This window comes from Coffea arabica, chromosome 10c, assembly GCF_036785885.1.
Source record: "Coffea arabica cultivar ET-39 chromosome 10c, Coffea Arabica ET-39 HiFi, whole genome shotgun sequence".
Taxonomy (NCBI): domain Eukaryota; kingdom Viridiplantae; phylum Streptophyta; class Magnoliopsida; order Gentianales; family Rubiaceae; genus Coffea; species Coffea arabica.
Genome location: NC_092329.1, coordinates 51,708,892 through 51,729,429, shown reverse-complemented (window position 1 = coordinate 51,729,429; position 20,538 = coordinate 51,708,892). Strand labels below are relative to the sequence as shown.

The following is a 20,538-nucleotide window of genomic DNA, read 5'->3' as shown; positions in this document are numbered from 1 at the left end:
TAACATCATTAAATTTAGATAGTTTATGAAGCTCACGTAATTGCGACAAATCTACTTAATAATCTATTTCCCCCTTAAATATGTCCACCTCGTTTTCTACGCATGTGAGGCCATCTGCTGCTTTTGACATTCCTAGAATCCTGAAGCCAAAAGCATTAAAAAATAATAACAACAAAAGAACCCGCAGACATAGACGTACACTTGCAAACCAAAATTGCGTAATTATCTGAATACGTGACCTGAAGGAAACTTCAAATTAAAACCTGAACTCGGCTAAACCTCCAATTAATTTCATCATGACTCCTGCATATTCCAAGGTTAAATTGCACAATCATTTGACAGTATCCCGCCTTTCATTTACATTAGTTGAAGAATTTTCTCAACTAAGTTTCATGCCAGCTTATGGTACCTAACAAGGGTTTATTTGCTGCAAATATCAATGATTTATAAACAGATAAAAAATAACTGTACAAACCAAAATATTTTCCTTACAGCTAACAAGGATTGCTAACAAGGGACGTTTCTTCAATAACGAGACAAATCAACTTGAGTTCAGACTAGGGCAAAAATTAACTTGAGTTCGGCCATGCCTTAGTCGAGTCAAGCTGTTTATGTGTGGACCTAGTTACACTTGAGCAGTTTGGTTCAATTCTAGATGTAAATACAATATCCCTTCCCTTTTTTACTTGGATAGTGGTACAAATGTAACATACAAAATAATAAAAAATTTGTCACCTTTTTTTTTTTTTTTTTAAAAAAAAGGGATTACAAAGCAAAGCAAGGTACAAAATTATGCGAACTGTGAAGTTTGAGCTTATCTCAAATTCTCATCAAGAAGGTAAAAGTAAAAAGTGAAGATTCAGTTCAACATAAGTGCAAAACATCGAGAACTTGTCTCACAAAGCCACCTAGCTTTAACGCATGCAACTTTGGCTTATTCTTCATGGGATAGTAGAAAAACGTTTCCTCAATTCTCAAGTCGCGTACAAACAGATAACCACAACGTATTTCCTCTGTAACTGAAAAGCCCAGCAAGCATTCATTTTCACAATTTTCTTGGCCTCAGAAATGGAGAAACCATCAGCAGCTTCAGCAGGGGGAAATAACGATAATCGAGGAAAAAGGGCCCCTGTTGAAGTCCCTTGTGGATGTAGATTTGACCCAACCGATGAAGAATTGATGGTTTATCTGAGGAACAAAATTATGGGTGGTCGCAATGATTTGCCTGACTATATTCCCACCGCTGATGTTTTCGGAACAAGCCCTAATCAGCTCCCATTTGGTAATTCTATCCTTAACTTTAATTGGTTGATAAGAAACTTCAATTTTCAGTTTTTTCCTTTCATCTGGAATTTTGGTTGCGATTCTTCAATTGCATGTCCGTAATTTTGAGGGGATTTAACGAAATTTGTTTGGAGCCGTGTCATTTTGTCAGCGTGGATGAAGTTTGAATTTCTTCTTCCTTTTCTTTTTTATTTTTTAGTGTTTTTTCAGCATGCATGTTGGTTTAATCAGAATGAATAATTTTGTGAAATTTTTTTGGTTCTACCTTGTGATTGGATTAGACTTGATTCCGGATTCTGCAAGTATGAATTTTAGAATGGGGGCTGTAAAATGACTTTTCTTGGCTGAGGCACTCCTCGTTGAGTGAATTGGTTTGCATATGCTTAAATCAGTCCCTCTCTCTACCTCTTCCCAATCTGGTAGACGGATGGCTCGAGGTTGATTCTTCAACTGCTCAAGCTATTCATACTCCCCTAGTGATGTATTTTTACATCCCATGGTTTTGACAAATCATTTTGCCCGTTCATCTTTGGCGCAAGAGCGCTTGATCAGTGAAGAGTGCATCATGATCTGTGGCCGCCTGGCTGATGGGGGCGGCTCCTTCAAACTCTACAAACCTGAGGAAAGGCTGCACAGCAGTAGTAGGGGAGTTGTAATTGGCTGAAAGAGTGTGAGGGCATGGGTTTGACTGAATAAGTGGTGAAATGCATCAATATGAGCTGCAAATGTCTTTTTGTCTAAACTTCATTGTTTTGTTCCCAAGATGAATTTGAAAAAAAATGATACATTGTTAAATCTCCTTGCATTACACCTATGTACGACTCAGCAAACATGATTTGGTTTCTTAAATGTTATTATCTCTTTTGTACAATGTCTAAAGGTCGATTCTAGATCACAGTTCATTATTATTATAGTTATTATTAGTAAACGTCATTCTCTTTCCGATCTATCACTTGCTGATTGGTAGCCATCCTCTACTTATTCCAATAATACTTTTGAATTAACTCTTCTTAGACCCTTTAAATAATAAGCTAGACTAAAGCGTTAACGTACGTACAGCTTCAAAAAAAAAAAAAAAAAAAAGTTTTAGAGAGAACTTCCTATGTAAGTTCTATCTTCTTTCCTTAAGGGCAGGTAACATCTGTCTTTTACGTTCGTAAGCACTCTCTTTGCCATCTTTGTTGGATTTCTAATTATCATGAGCATCTGTCGATTGTTTCGATGTTTAGACATTTCCCATATCTACCTGGTTATTAGTTTTGCATCCAACAGATCATGCTCTTAATAATTATATTAATTGTCATTTCAAGGTAACGTAGTTAGCTGTTAACCATTTCCAAAGTTTTTTTTTTTTTTTTGGATAATTTGTAGATAGGTGCGAGTATAGCGCTGGAAAGAAATGGTTTTTTTATACCGTAGGGCAAAATGACGATGTGTTCACTGGAGATGGTTATTGGACCCCTACATCTGAAGAAGCTATCTGCATTGATGGTCAAGTAGATGGTTACAAAAAAGAATTCATCTACTATTGTGGAACGGAACATCCTGGGAATAGAACCAATTGGTACATACACCAATTCAGGCTAAATCCAGACGTGTATGGAGCAAGTGCAGTTGGCAATAATGTTGACTATAAGGTAATCAATTTCCGCTTATGTAAAAAACTATTTACTTCGTCATATTGCTATGAATATGTACATTACCATTTTGTTATCTCAAACTTACTTTAATTAAACTTTTAATAAAGTTCTAATAAAAAGGTGTCTTTGTTTTTCAGATATCAAGTGTTGTAGCCTGCATGGTATTCCGTAAGGAAGCCGTAGTGCAATCGAATCGCAGAAAGAGAAAAAAAAAAAAAAAAGAGAAAGAACTAGTGAGTTTTTAAGCGGTCAGAAGATCAGAGTTTGTAATCGAAACATCGAACTGGTAGAAAGAGGTGATGAGATTCAAGCTTTGTAGAATCAAGTTCCCTAGATTGCAAACATTCGTGCAATGTATAGATTTTGAGTTGTTTGTATTAACTTTATGATTATGTTGCCTATCTTTCACATCAAAACGTATTTTTGATATGTCTTCTTGTTGTTTTCAACATATTTCTTCGTTGTTGTTTTGGATTTTTTGACTCTTTTGGTACCAAAATCAACAATTGTCATCTTTGCTTTCCATTTTATTTCCAAATCCAAAAATTCAACATTAGGGCCATCAACAACTCCCAATGTTTCTTAATTTGTATGAAGGGTCCGTTTGTTTCGGGTGAAAATGTTTTCCAGGAAAATATTTTCCTAATTTCCCGTGTTTGGTTGCACAAAAGCTACTGAAAATATTTTCCTATGTAAAATATTTTCACTCATCTTATGGAAAACAACTTCCCTTCCCAACTTCCTGAAGTTGTTTTCCGAAATGCATACATCTTGCCTATAGTATGTTCCAAACTTACTGAAATCATCTTGCAGTATGTTCTTTTTTTTTTTTAGTGTAAACAGGAAGACTCGAACCCAATACCTCTTCCTTATACTCCCTCCCCCGTACCACCCAACCCTCCCCCTAGTATATTTAAAATAAAAAAAAACCTCATCCTACTCATCCTATGCTAGTAATTAATTATGTATAATAGGAATATTCTTTTCTAGAGAAACTTTCAGCAGTGAGAGTGCAAGATATATGTCACAATAAGCATTGCATGTGATTGATATTTGACACTAAATGGCCAGCAATTTATTTATTTGCTTAAGGAGATATTTTTTATTCATATATACCTTTCTCCAAGATTTTTTAAAGTTAAACAATGAGATAAATTTTCTTATTTTGCATGGGAAGAAGTATGTAGTTATAATGTGTAGAAAATAAAGATAGAGATAAAAGTGAAAATATTTCAAAAGTTAAACAAACACCAGAAAAATGAAGTAAGAAAATATTTTCAATAATCTAATCAAACACCTGAAAATGATGAAAGGGAAATGATTTTCATGGAAAATTACTTCTACGGAAAATATTTTCCCAAGGAAAACATTTTACTTCCAACCAAACAGACCCGAAGTGTCAATCTTAAGCGTGCGATATTGGCCTATAACAACGCCTTCAGAAGACTTACAAGAAGGCAGGGATTAGCACCGTATATGCATTTCCGGGGATTTGACGATTACAGGTTTGGTTTTCAGGGTTTGAATATTTTCTAGACCGAATCTAATATAACGGAAGAGATTGTAAGGTACTTTAAAAGGGTAATATTTGGGTTTAAAGGTCCTAATCTAAAACCCCTACTTGAAACTCAAAATACAACAAAGAACCGTATATACATTACTTTTCCATGTCTAAAGTATTTGTGATGGCTCAAGCCTTAAAGCTTCTAAAATTATACATAGAATTCTTAACACAAGTATGAGATTGATGAACAAAAATGAGAAATCTAAATCTCATCTGGAAACTGAATATGGCATAACCTTGGTATGAAACTATACAACAACTCAATTGTATAGAGAAATTGTTGGTGAGGTAAATATAACTATTTTGACTAATAAAGTTAAACATTCAGCTTTTCAAAAATTTCTAGAGATAGCATGCTTATATTTTCAGCAACATTTTGAGTAATCACTTCTTTTCTTTTTGTAGAAAAGAATAACTACATTTTAAGAATGGTTAAATAACAATATCAAGGAGTATTACTAAGTTTCTTAAAATGATAAAATTATAGATTTATTTCTACAAAAATTTTGGTTGAGGAAAAGGCCACAAGAACTCCAATAAATTATGTTATAGATATACGAATGGTAAAGAAAAAACCACCTATGAACTTTAAAATTAAAATACAAGATACGCAATTTCTTTTCTTTTCATTTTCCTTTTTTTTTTTGTGGAAAAATGCACCTAGTCTTTTTGTTTTTTAAATTGAACACTTTGGTGATAAGCAAAGAGAGATCTTACAAAGGTTCAGAGCACCAGCAAATGCACATATTCTTATTAGTGAATGTAGGCATCCATATCTTGGATCCGGCCTGATTTTGATGGTCTGAAAAATTCGTTTGACAAATTATTGCTCATGTAGTAAGATGTGTATTAGGATTGTAACCATGTTAGTCATTGACATATTAGTTATTCAGTTTTCACTTAATAATTTATATTTATTTGAATTAACTGTATTTATTTGAAAAAATAATTTGTATTAACACTTTCATTGTAGGGATTACACATGTTATATATGCAGAATTTCGATTTCAAATTCAAATTATTATTGGTTGTCATGTATCTCAAGTTAATAGTGTATAAAGATTAATTTTAAAAAGAATTATTTTTAGACTGAATATTAAATTTACAAATAAAAAGAAAAAGAGAAAGCTATTAATTGACATTCATTACCACTTCCCCGCGAGAAGAAGGTTACAAAACTGCTTAAAGATTCGGTTGAACATAAGTCCAAAACTTCAAGCACTTGCCAAAATGCAACACTGCGTGTTCTTGGCTTCTTCTTGCAAATATTTTTGTAACCAGGGACGGAGCCAGAAATTTATTTTTGGGGGGGCTGAAGTGTATTAAAAAATTTTTTTTGTGACAAAATAAATATATTTAATAAGTAAAATTTAGAATCAATAATTATAAAAATAATAAAAACATATAATTATACATACCCAAAAATTTGTTATTGATTAACACTTGAAGTATTGGTAGTTGTTGCACTCGAATAACGAAGAGGAGGCAATTGCATTCTGCGAGTCTTCATCCGTTGAAAACGCTGCAATATTTGCTCATTTTCAATTGTTGCAAAAATATCCTTCTCGATGGGATTGCAGGAAAAAAAAAAAAAGCACAGTCGGAAGATGGACCTCTGCTCTTACCTACCACCGTAATATAATGGATTAGGATTCCCAGCAGCAGTTACTTTGGGGCAGCTTCAGAGCTTTGCCAAGTTTATTTGCTACAAATTTTTTAAAAACTTTAATTATAGTAATCTCAAAAATTTCTCAAAATTTTTAAACTACACACTTCAAAATATTCAAAAATTTACGCACTTCAAAATTTTTTAAAAAAACTTCTATAGTAAGATACAGTAAAGTTTTAGACAAAAATCCAAAAAACTCACTTGCCAAACCGGAGCAACATTCGTAGCAGCACTTTTGTGAAGAGAATAAATGTTTGTTTAATTCCAACGGCACCACTCGTGACCTCTTGAGGCAGCAACAATTGACAGTTTGACACCAGCTGAGCTGGGCTGAAGAATTGCACGCTTCGATGGGCCTTCTGTCCATTTTCCCAACGTCAGTCAAATCCATGGGCCATGGACACCAGCAACAATTGACTTTTCTATTTGAACTTTGGTCTACTCTTCCTTCTAACCCAAAAAAAAAAAAAAAAAATTTTTTGGCCTACTCTAAACCAAAATGTTTACTCTTGACTACAGGCAGTCACGAGGGTAAGAAATTAATTGACAAAGGAAACAACGGACTCAGAAAAATTGTTTTGACAAATGCAATCTTATCCTTACCATCCAAATCTTGGGGGGGGGGGCTTAAGCCCCCACCAGCCCCCCCTTAAATCCGTGGCTGTTTGTAACTGAAGCTTCCTGTTCTTTTCCTCCATTCATCTCTACCTCGACAGAAAACTCACTTTTAATTTCTTCTTCTTCAACTCAAAAAACTCAGAAAAAGTAATGGTCAATCCAGCTCCAGCACCAGCTGGAGGTAATGATAGTGGCAATGGGAACTTAGCTGATTTTGGGGTCTACTTTGACCCTACTGATGCTGAACTGCTTGGTTTCTCGACGAATAAAATCCTGAGTCGACATGAATATTTTCAGGACCTCATTCCCACAGCTAATGTTATTTGGAATTGACCTTGATCTACTCGCATTTGGTAATATGAACTTTTTCCATTTTTTTGTATCCGTAAATTAACATGCAGTTCTTGTTTGGGGTTTTACTCATTTTCAGGGTTTTTAATTCTGATCATTGGGTTGCATGTCTATTATTTTAGTGGCATCTCATATCTTGAGAACTTGTTTGAAAGCTTACAAGGTTCTTTACGAGCAATATGTGATTTAAGTCAATTATTTTGATTCTTGATGTTTTTTCTTTGGCATGCATGTTGATATAAATCAACTATTTTAGGCTTAATTAAATTTTTAATTATGATTGCCTCCTAGCTGTGTATAAGAATCCTGGTCATATAAATACAATACTAAATGATTAAATTTGTGCTCTTGAATCCCTTTTCATTTAGGGTTTGGTTTAAGAATTGGAGTTTTCTTTTTTTTTTTCTTTAAAAATATTTCTGTTAGTTTATTTCCATTATACCGGCCTCCTTGGACTAGTTAGCTTGTGATTTGTTTTGAAAAACTGTTAGGTGTGGGCCAGCCCATTTGTGCAAGTAAACAACACTTGAGGGTTTCTCAAATTTAACTACAAGCAGCAACCGCATGAGGTAATTTCAACTCTTCGGTCCTCGTGCGAGAGAAAAAAAAAAAAAGACAGCTGCCATCTTTTGCTGGTTGAGAGAAAGATGAAGAGAGAGAAAGAGCTAAAGAGAGAGAAATTTCAAGGTCTTAATTGGAGGGTAATTTGAAACCCGATTGAAACGAAATTTTACATACGCGATCCTCTTGTCAAGCTCTTCTCATCTACCAGTTCAATTTCAGATTTTCTTTTCGTTTGGTAACACCTTTTCAAATTCACTTCTTTGACAGTTATAGTTTTTGGGGGTGATTTTGTAGCAATTTCACTTGGTTTGTGGTGGTGATATTATTGTCGAATATTTCGGATAGACCTGTGTATTCCCATTATTGTGATAGTGGAGATTTGACTGGACTAGATCTCGTGATTTTTCCCAATTGGGTTTTCCACGTAAAAATCTTGATGTCCTGTGCCTTCTATTTTCTTTGCATTTTATTATCACTGCTGGCATTATTACTTGGTGATTTGATTTGTTCCTATTTTAACTGGTACTTGAAAAAAGAGAAATTTGCTCTGAACTAACTCTGATATTGTGTACTTGTACTGGTACCCCTTTCCCAACAAGTGGTATCAGAACAGTCAGGTTAGGCTGCTCATTTGTACTGGTTAAAAATGGATGATTCGGATAGTGATTGCATGATAAAATTGAATGTCACTAATTATTCAATTTGGAAGCCCAGAATGGAAGACTACTTGTATTCTAGAGATTTATTTGAACCTGTTCTAGGGGATAAAGACAGATCAAGTGATATGAGTGATGAAAAATGGGCTGTTATGCATAGAAAAACTGTTGGTAATATTAGAAAATGGATTGGTCAAACTATTTTTCAACATTTTGCTAATGACACCAGAGAAATGTATTATGAAAAAAGTTTGAGAGTATGTTTGAAAGGAAGACCGGTTTGAACAAAACTAATTATCTGAAGCAGATTACTCGGATGAGATATAAGGATGGGGAAGATACGATTAAACACCTGAGTAATTTTCAGGAATTGATAAACCAGGCAACTACGTTAATTTTGAAATTGGATGATGAAGTGCAGGCTTTATTATTATTCAGTTCACTACCGGATAGTTGGAAAACTATGGTGGTCTCCATCAGCAATTCAGCTCGAAATGGTGTGTTGACTATGGCTATTGCAAAAGAGACCGTGATAAATGAAGAGTTCAGGAGGAAGGAACAAGAAATTGTCTATGAGTCCCAGGTCCTGGTGACAGAAAAGAAAGAAAGAAGAGGGAGAAGTAAAAGTAGAGGACCACATAACAGGAATGACAAATCCAGAGCAGGTCTGAGTCGCGAAAAATGTTGCATGCTATTATTGTAAAAAAATGGACATTATATGAAGGAGTGCAGAATTTTAAAACGGGAACAAACTGAGAAAAAGGGTAAGGCGAAGGAAAAAGGTGATGAAGAGACTACAGCAGTTGGGGTAGCTCATGATGATATGTTTGTGTTCTGTGATGATGGTCAGGTGAATATTATTCATTATGACAGTGATTGGATAGTTGATTCAGGTGCATCCTACCCTATTACTCCTCACAGGCATTGCTTCTCAACCTATATCGAAGGAGATTTTGGATATGTTAGAATGAGAAATGAGGTCTCATGCAAAGTTATTGGCATGGGAGACATATATTTAGATATAGATACCGGGTGCCAACTGATATTAAAAAATGCTCGACATGCCTCTGATATTCGCCTTAATCTTATCTCTACAGGAAAACTTGACGATGAGAGTTACTATAGCTTGCAAGGTAGAGGCAAATGGAAACTCAGCAAAGGAAATCTTGTTGTTGCTAGAGGAAAGAAACAGAGTACCCTTTACTTGATGCAAGCCAAGTTGGGGAAGGGAGAAGTCAATGCAGTTCGGGATTCATCAATTGACTTGTGGCATAGGCGACTTGGGCACACGAATGAAAAAGATATTCAGACACTTGTTCGCAAACAGCTCCTACCTGAAGTTAGAAGTAATGCACTTAAACCTTGTGTTGACTGCATTTATGGGAAAGAACACAGAGTTGCATTCAAAAATTTTCTTCCATCTAGAAAATTGAATCCGTTAGAATTGGTGCACACTGATGTTTACTATATGAAAGATAAGTCTCTTGGTGGTGCTATTTATTTTGTAACATTTATTGATGACTTTGCTAGAAAGATTTGGTGTTTTGTTTTGAAATCTAAAGATCAGATTTTGGATGTGTTTAAAGATTTTCATAGCAAAGTTGAAAGGGAGACTGGCAAACAGTTAAAGTATATTCGTGCTGATAATGGTGGTGAGTACAGAGAACCATTTGAAATCTATTGCAAGTTCCATGGAATCAGATTAGATAAAACTGTACAAAAAACTCCTCAAAAAAATGGAGTAGCAGAGAGGATGAATAGATCCATCACTGAGCTGGTCAGATGTATGCTTTCTAATGCTAAACTGCCAAAACCTTTTTGGGGTGAGGCAATGAGGACTGCAGTTGATTTGATAAATCTTTCTCCATCAGTTCCTCTAGATGGTGATATCTCAGAGAGGGTATGGACGGGAAAAGATGTGTCCTTTAAGCATTTGAGAGTTTTTGGTTGCTGGACATTTGTTCATATTCCCAAGGATGAGAGGTCAAAACTTGATGTAAAATCAAAGTAATGCATTTTCTTGGGTTGTGAACATGAAGATTTTGGTTATAGATTGTATGATCTTATCGAGAAAAAGGTTATCAGGAGTAGAGATGTTGTATTCTTTGAAAATCAAACCATTGAAGACATTGATAAAGGTGATAATTCAAAATTCTCAGATGACATTTCTGCTAGTTCAAATTCAGATCCAAATTCAATTCCAGTACCTGTTGATTTTAATCAACAGGGAGTTGAGATAGAGCAGAGAGAGGATGTTAATGATGGTGATAATTCTACTACTGATAAACCTGCGCATGAAACACTACCTACTCCACCACCGCCACCATAAGATGAGATTAGGTGATCTACCAGAGAAAGGAGACCTTCTAGCAGATATAATTCTGATGAATATTTGTTGTTAATAGATAGAGGAGAGTCAGAGTCCTACAGTGAGGTTTTAGAGTATGAGAACAAAGAAGATTGGTTACAAGCCATGCAAGAGGAGATGGTGTCCCTGTATGAGAATCATACTTATGACTTAGTGAAATTGTTTAAGGGTAAGAGAGCTCTGAAGAATAAATAGATCTACAGGTTGAAGGCTCAGCAGCACAACTCATAACCAAAGTACAAAACAAGATTGGTTGTGAAGGAATTTAGTCAAAAGAAGGGTGTAGATTTTGAAGAAATCTTCTCTCCTGTGGTAAAAATGTCATCAATTCGAGTTATTCTTGGTATTGCAGCCAGTTTGAATTTAGAGATCGAACAACTTGATGTGAAGACAACCTTCCTGCATGGCGACTTGGAATAGAAGATCTACATGGAGCAACCGGAGGGGTTCAAAGAAAGTAGTAAGGAAAATCTTGTATGTCGTCTCAAGAAGAGTTTGTATGGGTTGAAACAAGTACTGAGACAATGGTATAAGAAGTTTGACTCCTTCATAGTAGACTATGAGTACCACAGAACTACATCTGATCACTGTATTTATGTAAAAAAATTTTCAGATGGTGATTTGTTATTCTCTTGATATATGTTAATTGTTGGCCGTGATACTATAAAAATTGACAGGTTGAAAAAGGAGTTAAGTAAATCCTTTGCAATGAAGGATTTAGGTCCGATTAGACAGATACTGGGAATGAAAATCTCACGTAACAGACAAAATGGGAAGCTCTAGTTGTCTCAAGAAAAATACATTGAGAAATTGCTCAACAGGTTTAGCATGAGCAATGCTAAGGAAGTCTCAACTTCACTTGCAGGTCACTTTAAATTGAATATCAAACAGTGTCCTATAAGTGAGAAAGATAAAGAAGACATGAAAAAGATTCCTTATACTTCGGCTGTTGGTAGCTTGATGTATGCTATAGTTTGCACCAGGCCAGATATTGCTCATGCAGTTAGAGTAGTTAGTCAGTATCTCTCTAATCCTAGTAAGGAGTATTGGAATGCTGTCAAATGGATTCTCAGGTATCTCAAGAGAATTTCTAGATTATGTCTATGTTTCGACAATGGTAAAACTATGCTAGATGGATACACTGATGTAGATATGGCAGGTGATCTTGATAATTGAAAATCCACATCTGGGTACTTGATGATCTTTGCAGGGGGAGCAGTGTCATGGCAAAATAAGTTACAGAAGTGTATCGCCCTTTCTAATACGGAAGCGGAGTACATTGCAACCACTGAAGCATGCAAGAAGACTCTTTAGTTGCAGAAATTCCTTCATGAGTTGGGTATGAAACAAGATAAGTATAGTCTTTATTGTGATAGTCAGAGTGCTATTCATTTGTGTAAGAACTCTACATTTCACTCTTGATCCAAACATATTGATGTGAAACATCATTGGATTTGGAAAGTATTGGATTTCAAGTTATTGACACTTAAGAAGGTGCATACAAATGATAATGGTACTGACATGTTTACCAAGGCATTACTTAAGGAGAAACTTTTATTTTGCAGACAAGAAGCAGGGTTGGTGGAACTCCCCAAATGAACTGGAGGGGGAGATTGTTGGGTGTGGGTCAGCCCATTTGTGGGCCAACCCCTTTGTGCAAGTAAACAACACTTGAGGGTTTCTCAAGTTTAACTACAAGCAGCAGCCGCATGAGGTAATTTCAACTCTTCGATCCTCGAGTGAGAGAAAAAAAAAAAAGATAGCCGCCATCTTTTGCTGGTTGAGAGAAAGACGAAGAGAGAGAAAGAGCTAGAGAGAGAAAAACTTCAAGATCTTAATTGGAGGGTAATTTGAAACCCGATTGAGACGAAATTTTACACACGCGATTCTCTTGTTAAGTTCTACTTAGGGGTGGCAATTCCTGATACGATCTGAAAACACGACACGAATCTAACACGAAATTAATGGGTTTGGGTTGAGGTTTCGGGAGTTCGGGTCAGAATCAGGTCGAACCCGATGAACCCGAAAAAAAAACAGGTCAATTTCAGGTCAACCCGTGGTGACCTGATATGATCCGATGTGACCCGTTTACAAATTAAAACTAATTTAATAAACATTAAAATTATTTTATCTAGCTAAACTAAATCATTCTTTTTTTCCAAAGACATTAATTACTTAGTCCTAAATGAATTTATTTAACTTGTGTGAAATTAAAATTATTATATTTGAACAAATAATATATTATGTTATTTTTTACTTTTATGCTGTTTTAATTTATTTTATATTTGGTTTGGGATAAAACACTTTTATGGTGTTTAATTTATTTTAGATTTGGTTTGAAATTATTTATTTAAATTTTTATTACTTGATGATGTAATTAATTTTGTGAAAAATTGATTTTATTAGAAATTACAGTGATAAATTAATAAATTAAAATTAAGTTTCGGGTCATTTCGGGTCGACCCGCCAACCCGCCAACCCGAAATTTTCGGGTTCGTGTCAGGTACCCTGACCCGTTTCGGGTTGGCGGGTCGGGTTCGGGTCAGCAGGTTTCTTATTATACTTTAACCTCAACCCGACCCGCCAACCCGAATCCGACCCGATTGTCACCCCTAGTTCTACTCATCTACCAGTTCAGATTTCAGATTTTCTCTTCGTTTGGTAACACCTTTCCAAATTCACTTCTTTGACAGTTGTAGTTTTTTAGGGTGATTTTGTAGCAATTTCACTTGATTGGTGGTGGTGATATTATTGTTGTGCGAATATTTCGGATAGACCTGTGTATTTCCATTATTGTGATAATGGAGATTTTGACTGGATTAGATCCTATGATTTTTCCTAATTAGGTTTTTCACATAAAAATCTTGGTGTCTTGTGCCTTCTATTTTCTTTGCATGTTATTATCATTGCTGGCATTATTATTTGGTGATTTAATTTGTTTCTATTTTAATTGGTATTTGAGGAAAGAGAAATTTGTCTTGGACTAACTCTGATATTGTGTGCCTGTACTAGTATCCCTTTCCCAACAAAAACTTGTATTTTTTGTGTGGTAAGATGCATCGTTTGATTGTAAAACTAAAACCCCCTTTTTTTCAAATAGTCCAGCTTGTCAAGTTTTCCTATAGATTTCATTTGTGTTGATGTTGATTGAAGCATGCAATGTTTTTTCTTTTTTTTAAAAAAAAATTATTTATTGTGATATCTCGACCAAATCTTTTATTTATGTATTTTTAGCACTCTTTTGTTGATGTACTACAGGACGCACATCAGGACTTAGGACAACTATGTTCCACCTATTGCTGACACATTCACATAGTATTCTTGTAATCCGGCTACACAAGTCTAAGAGGATAAGTAACCACCAGCCTATTCTTGTGATCCGGCTACACAAGTCTAAGAGGATAAGTAACCACCAGCCCAGGCTGGTGGCCACCACCTCCAAAAATGCCACATTTAAGTGATTTGTTTCTAAAAAATTCATGTGGGTGTATTGTGCATCCGTCTGATTCGGTGGTAGTTCAATTCTCTCCGGATTATTCCTGGACCTCTTTAACTCCGTCCCCTCTCCTTTAGTGTAGAATAGATTAGGTTTATCGTTTCGGAAAAAAAAAAAGTCTAAAAGGATAAGTATTTGTCAAGATGGAGTAAGAAAAGAAGTTCTAAGTCTAATCCAAATGCCCTGAAAGTAAGGTTAAAAGTCTATAAGAACGCTGAGAGGATATTTACTATCAAGATCGAGTGGTATTCGGCTGTTGAATCTGATAGATCAGTTCAGAAGTGTATGGATGGGCATGTATATCAGATCATTGCCAGTTAGGTAACAATCTATATTTTGTGGTCGGATTATTTTACTGTTTTTATCTCTAGCATTTCTTTAGGCAGTCTCTATGTTTTTTCTTTGTCTTTTTGGGGGTTAGGTAGAATTATCTATATGTCTTTGTGAAGGGTTTGCTGGATTAGGATTGCATAAAATTAGGGTCAAAAAATTGGAGAGACTTACTATGTTCTGCAAGAACGGACATTATCTGATTAGTAATTGGGAAGTCTAAAAATCTTTCTTACACCAAATGAGATTTTAGTCTAGTAGATTTCCAGTCACTTATATCAAGTTGGAAAAAGAAAAAACATTGGCATGTTCCTTTTAAGCTTCTTAACTCCTGGCACAGTGTTACAGAACACATAGCTTTACAACATCAGAGCTCAAAGATAGCTTGAGGCTGGAGAAGTTTAAGACACAAGTATCTCATCTGTCTTCACATCTCTTTTCCTCTTGGTAAGGTTGGAGACTCAAATTCTTTATCTGAAACATCATTCCGTTGCAATTGTTTTTCTTATTTACTTAATTTCTATGTTCTCCTTTGTTTCATTCTCTGTGGATTGACTCCTAGGTCACATTTTTAGAAACCTAATAACAGCTATGAAGCATGAACAGTAACTTTGTTTGTTGAAACTTCTTACCAGCGGAGATGTTCTAGATCATACATGGTAACCAATCTCCAAATCTTTCAAATTTGTCCTGGATTTTACTCTTCCTTAAATTTAGTGGACTCAACTAGAGCCCGTAGTAGCTCCAACAAGTATTAGAGATCAATTTTAATGTAACATCTAATCTAATTTTTTCTTGAAGATTTCTTCTTTGCCTTATTTTATGCGTGTTCTTCATTAACTACATTTCATCTTTAGGTTTTTTCCTGCTGTTTATCTTTCTTTGTTAATCAAGCTTCAGCATGTGATTCTTGTTGCACTCCGGGAAGGGAATGATTTTCTGCGAGGACCGTAGCTCTGCAGGAAATATGCTTGAGCTGCGATTGAGGAATAAAATGTAAGAAAAACTTTAAAAGCCCTACAGTCTGATCAGTCTCCAGAAAGGTGGCAAGATGATGCTTTGTGTCATTCTTATAACCTCACTTTCTGCTTCCCCTTTTGATCAATTGCTGCAACGTGAGGAAGGGAAGAAACATAGCACATGCTACTTTCTAGAAAGAAAAGTACTTAGAGATCTTTGGACTGTCATAATTAGCTTATGGAGCATCTTGCTCAACTTCACAATGATCTTACATGTTTCATATTTTCTTGGCCATTGAGTTTTCTTGATAATTTACCATTTGAAAGGGATCACATAGGTGGAGTGAGCACCAACTTTGTAACTTTGGCAGTTCCTAAACTCTATATATCAGTGTGCTACATAATTTGGCCTTTCTTTCTTATTCTAAAACCAATAACAAATTACTTGTTACTAAAAAGAAATATTGAAGCAAATTGGCTTGAACATGTTTGACTAATCATAGATATTCTTTGATCAGTGAAAGTTTATGCACTTTGTTATTCATCTGCCGTGCGGGTGTTCGTTTTTATTTTTGCCACTTTTTTCTTTTATTTGTGCAGATAATTTTAGGTATGGTAACGTGAAAAGATGGTTTTCTTACACCATGAAGCCAGCAAACAGTAATCTGTTTAATGGAGATGCTTACTGAGGCCCTAAATCAAAACTGGAAATCCGTGTTCGTGGCATGGTGGAAGGCTGCAAAAAAGAGTTTATATACTATCGTGGAATGCAACTTGAGGGAAAAGAACAGACTGTGCATGCAAAGATATAGTGTAAACCCCACATTTTATGCAGCAACTGCAGTGGATGATCAAATTAAACATATGCTTATCCTCTTCCATGGCTTGATGTTTCTTTTTCTATGTCAAATTAGTTCCCTTATATCTAAATTCCCATAAGAAAATGTTTTTGTACTTCTGCCTTTTCCTTTGACTCGAACTTACCTTCAAAGTTGTGCTATATTCTGATAATTAATGGCATTGTCTTTCTTCTTACAGATAACACAACTTGTGCTGTGCAAGATATTTCAAAGGACGACTCCACCCACTCAAAGCAACGGAAACAATAGAAGAAGTCGAAAGCTCTGGGACACCAGATGATCAACCATGGAGATTCTGTAAGGGGATGTTGTTTGTAACTGATGAACCTCAAACCTTTTAGCATAAAACTCCTTTGACTAAGAACCATCATGTGAGTTTTTAGCTGTTAGCGTTGCTTGTCCTACCTTGTGCATCACAACATACAGTGGATATATCCTTACGAAGGTCTTGTATTAAAAGGTATGCTGCAGAATGGCAACAATAATGCTATTCTTAGAAAGCAATTGACATGGTTTCTCCTGCCTTTTGTTGCATTAATGCAGTGCTTTTTTCCTGCTGTTTTCAGTTTTAATGTGGCCTTGTCCAATTCTGTCTTGGCAATTTCTCTGCTCTTAATTGCCCTTTCTATCTACCATATATTGATGCTTCATGCAGTTAAACTGCAGATATTGCCGCCCAATATTCCCTTAACAGCAGTGATTGTTAGGGAATACTTTATAGTTTCAAGATTTTGGATGATAACTGACACTGTAGCACATCAGAGTCTCAACTGATTGTCAATATTTTGCGCTTTTTTCATTGCCTTCACATATACAAAGGTATTGTTGACTTCTACAGTAACTATTATAACCATCTCTACCAACCTTATCCTTTTATCAGCTAGGGAGCTAGTGTTATGTTTCGATCTTGGTATAGTTTTCCATTCTTGAACTCTTTAGTATTTTGCACTACATTCAAACACAGAAAGGTCTTGTTAGTTTCTCTAATGACCATTAAGTGTCCATAATTCATCGTTAGTCCTACTCAAAAGCTTCTTGTTTAAGGCAAGGTGGGAGGAATAGGGGAATGAATGAACAAGTTATTTTGTATTTCAAGTTTGGTATTATCTATCTATTATTTAATCCAATGTTTGATTAAAATTTAGCACGGTCAATAGGGTTTGGATGGCTTGAAATTATCTCATTTGGCCTGAAAGAAAATGGGCTAAACCTATTATAATTCTAGATGGGTCAGAGTTTGGGCCTATATTTGAGGCCCAATCAAAAAGTGAGCCAAATTTGGGCTACATAGAATTAGTTTGATTAAAGCCCAACCCATTACACACACACACACACACACATAGCTATAAATGTATTATTTTTAAACATGTAATGTATAATTAGACTATTAGTAATCAGTGGAAAAGGAATTAGATTCATTAGATGGATATATTTTTCATGTTTTATTATTATTTTTCATGTATTTTAAAAGAATTAGATACAATTATTGTTAGAAAATTTTGGTTTATGTATTTTTGATGAACTTATTATTGGTGTATGTGTAGTTTTAATGTTGTAGATTTCAAATTAACTTTACTACTAAATGATTATAGTAATTATACTAAGAAAACTAAAAAATAATAAGTGAGTTTGGCCTAATTCCAATTTAATCTTAAAATCTGAATGTTTTGTGAGTCAAGCACGAGTTTCATATATATTAGCTCGAAACTTATTATCCTAAACCCGAATATCTTACTAACTAGATGAATCAAATCTGAGTTTATTAAAATCCAGACTCAGATGACTCAATTGATTGACGGTAATAGATTAAATTAATGCTTTTATATCACCTTGTGATGATGGGTTTTCCTACTTCTCAAGTACATTGCACGTTTTGCCTTCTCTATGTTCATCAATTCCCAGCTTATTGCACTTCCACTGCCCTTTTGGATTTTGGCTAGTAGTGTTTTTGTTCTTCATTCTACAACTATTAGCACTTCACTGACTAGTAATCTTTGGTGGCTGATATTTGGTATTCTCAACAAAAACTTTTGTGCAGTTATAGTGTATTTTTCTTATTCTTTTCTTTTCCTTTTTCTTGGGCAATTATACTATCATATGGCCATGGTCACAAATAGACACAGCTCCTCTTTCGATGCAGTTGGGATCCTCTGTGCCACTGGTCGGTGCTAAATTCAGTGTCAATTCCACTTATCACGTGTTGATAGAAGAAATTTAAATAAACAACACATGACAAATTAAATAAATAGGACGCTTGGCATAAATATAGAAGTGACATTGAATTGCCACTAGAAAAGTGGCACTGAGGATCATATGTGCTTTCGATGGGGTTTTCTGTCTCTTATACTCTCCCTCCCCCTAGACTAGATTAAAGTAAATTACACAACTATTATCGTTGCGACAAAAAAAAAAAAAAACACAAATAGATACAGTAAACAAAATGCCTTTCTTCTTTTAAAAGAGATGCAAAACCAATATAAAATGTCATCATGGGGAATTTTCTTAAATGACGGATGCTTGCAGTACATATCTAACATCCGATGAAGAAAATTCCTAATGATGGCATTTTATATTAGTTTTGCATCTCTTTTAAAAGAAGAAAGGCATTTTTGTTTGCTGTGTCCATCATGATCAGAAATTATTCCTTCTGCTTCTACTCTGAGACAGAGTCTCATTGGACAAGCCTTATGTGCTGCAAGCACATATGGTTTACACTGATCGTCCACCTTCTGTGCGTTCCATAAATAGCTTGAAGCCATTTTTCCGAGGTTATATCTAGTCGTGTTCAAATCAACATGGTCAAGAAAGCTTTTCAGATGGCTCATTCCATTCTGCTTCTTCTTCTTCTTCTTTTTGGTTCCTATTACGAAAAAGAGTTGCTAGGCACTGAAAATCCTACTGGGGACAAGTAAATTATTGTAAAACCTGGACCAAAATCATTATTGATGAAATGCCCCACAATGTTAAGCTCATTTTCTGTCAAAGTTTTGGCATAAATGCTGTTCTCAGGACCATCCATGCACCATTCTTGCTCAAATTTATGACATGGAAAACATTTGATTCTGGATATGAAGGAAAAAAATAGTCAAAATCTTGACGACTGTTTTGGCTGCTCCTTCACTCGTGCAGTCTTTCTTGTCAAGCGATACAGAAAAATGGAGCTTAAAAACAAGTATAGATAAATAATCCGCAGCAATTATTTGGCGTTCTATAACAAAGGGAGGGGAATGACAGCGGACTTGCGAATCAATCACTATCACAATGATGGCATATGATCGTTGCATGAGTAATTACAGAGCAAGTACTAAAATAACTCATAAAGGGTTGCATGAGGTTTTTTTTTTTTTTTTTTTTTTTTATATTGTCTCCGAATGGCTCCTCAAGTCTTAAGGCAGAACAGCAGCCGTTAGAATATAGATGTGGCTGAATTTTAATGGAATTAACCTCATCTACCTTTTCTCTCAAAAAAAAAGGTAGAACAGAATTATTTTGGGGCAAAGAACCTAAGAGCCCTTAATCTATTGACATTGATAAATTTTTTACCTGCATCTTTTTTTTAGCGAAACCTTTCATTTACACTCCCTCCTCCTATACTACTCAACCCATCCCTCTCTCCACCTGCCCTGCATCTATTATTATTTTCATCAAACATCAATTGTTGGCATATTATATGAAGGCTCCAAAGTAGAAATTTTCATATAATTATTTAGCAGTGTTTTAATAAGTTAAGATTTTAGTAATTCTATTGGAGAGTCTTTTTTTTTTAGTGTCCCGCAGGGAGTGGACCCCGTAGACTATTCCCCACTCTTCACAACTTGCTGGAAGCAAAATTCGAATCAGGGATCTAAGACTCTATCTTCAGCAACCTCAACCACTAGACCAAGCTCCGGAGGGCCTTCTATTGGAGAGTCAAGTTATGGTAGTTTTATTATTTAAAAATTAGTATTTTATTAGAAAATTTTTTATGATTATAAGATTTGTTTACCAAATTACGTGGTTTTTAAATATGAAGTCATATTATTGTGATCAGTTGAAAAGAGTGAAGGATTAATAGCCTTGTTATTATATGTGATTAATGATATATTGTTGATTTATTCCTTTTTCTTCCACACATATTTTTTATGTGTGTAAATTGCCTTCCCATGTACGTTAGTTCTATAAAATTTATCTCCCGCAGAT

The 20,538-nt window shown here is 35.1% G+C and overlaps 1 protein-coding gene and 1 long non-coding RNA gene across 11 annotated transcripts; both read left to right on the top strand.

Annotated features, from left to right (window-relative positions):
* Window positions 1-913: 913 nt before the first annotated feature.
* Window positions 914-3,353, top strand: LOC140016215 (NAC domain-containing protein 41-like). Of its 2 annotated transcripts, none has more exons than XM_072069686.1 (3): window positions 914-1,282; window positions 2,704-2,921; window positions 3,062-3,353. In XM_072069686.1, exons 1-3 carry the CDS (start codon window positions 1,069-1,071, stop codon window positions 3,167-3,169), a joined length of 540 nt encoding a protein of 179 aa, XP_071925787.1. In that variant the 5' UTR covers window positions 914-1,068; the 3' UTR covers window positions 3,170-3,353. The 2 variants fall into 2 exon arrangements, with proteins under 2 accessions (XP_071925787.1, XP_071925786.1); XM_072069685.1 differs by having other exon boundaries at window positions 2,656-2,921.
* A 10,643-nt stretch (window positions 3,354-13,996) lies between these two features.
* On the top strand, window positions 13,997-16,931 carry LOC113713522 (uncharacterized). Of its 9 annotated transcripts, XR_011822623.1 has the most exons (5): window positions 13,997-14,531; window positions 14,881-14,987; window positions 15,398-15,536; window positions 16,100-16,312; window positions 16,538-16,931. It is a non-coding gene; the product is annotated as an uncharacterized lncRNA (long non-coding RNA). The 9 variants fall into 9 exon arrangements; XR_011822619.1 differs by having other exon boundaries at window positions 13,998-14,987; XR_011822620.1 differs by having other exon boundaries at window positions 13,998-14,992.
* Window positions 16,932-20,538: the final 3,607 nt, after the last annotated feature.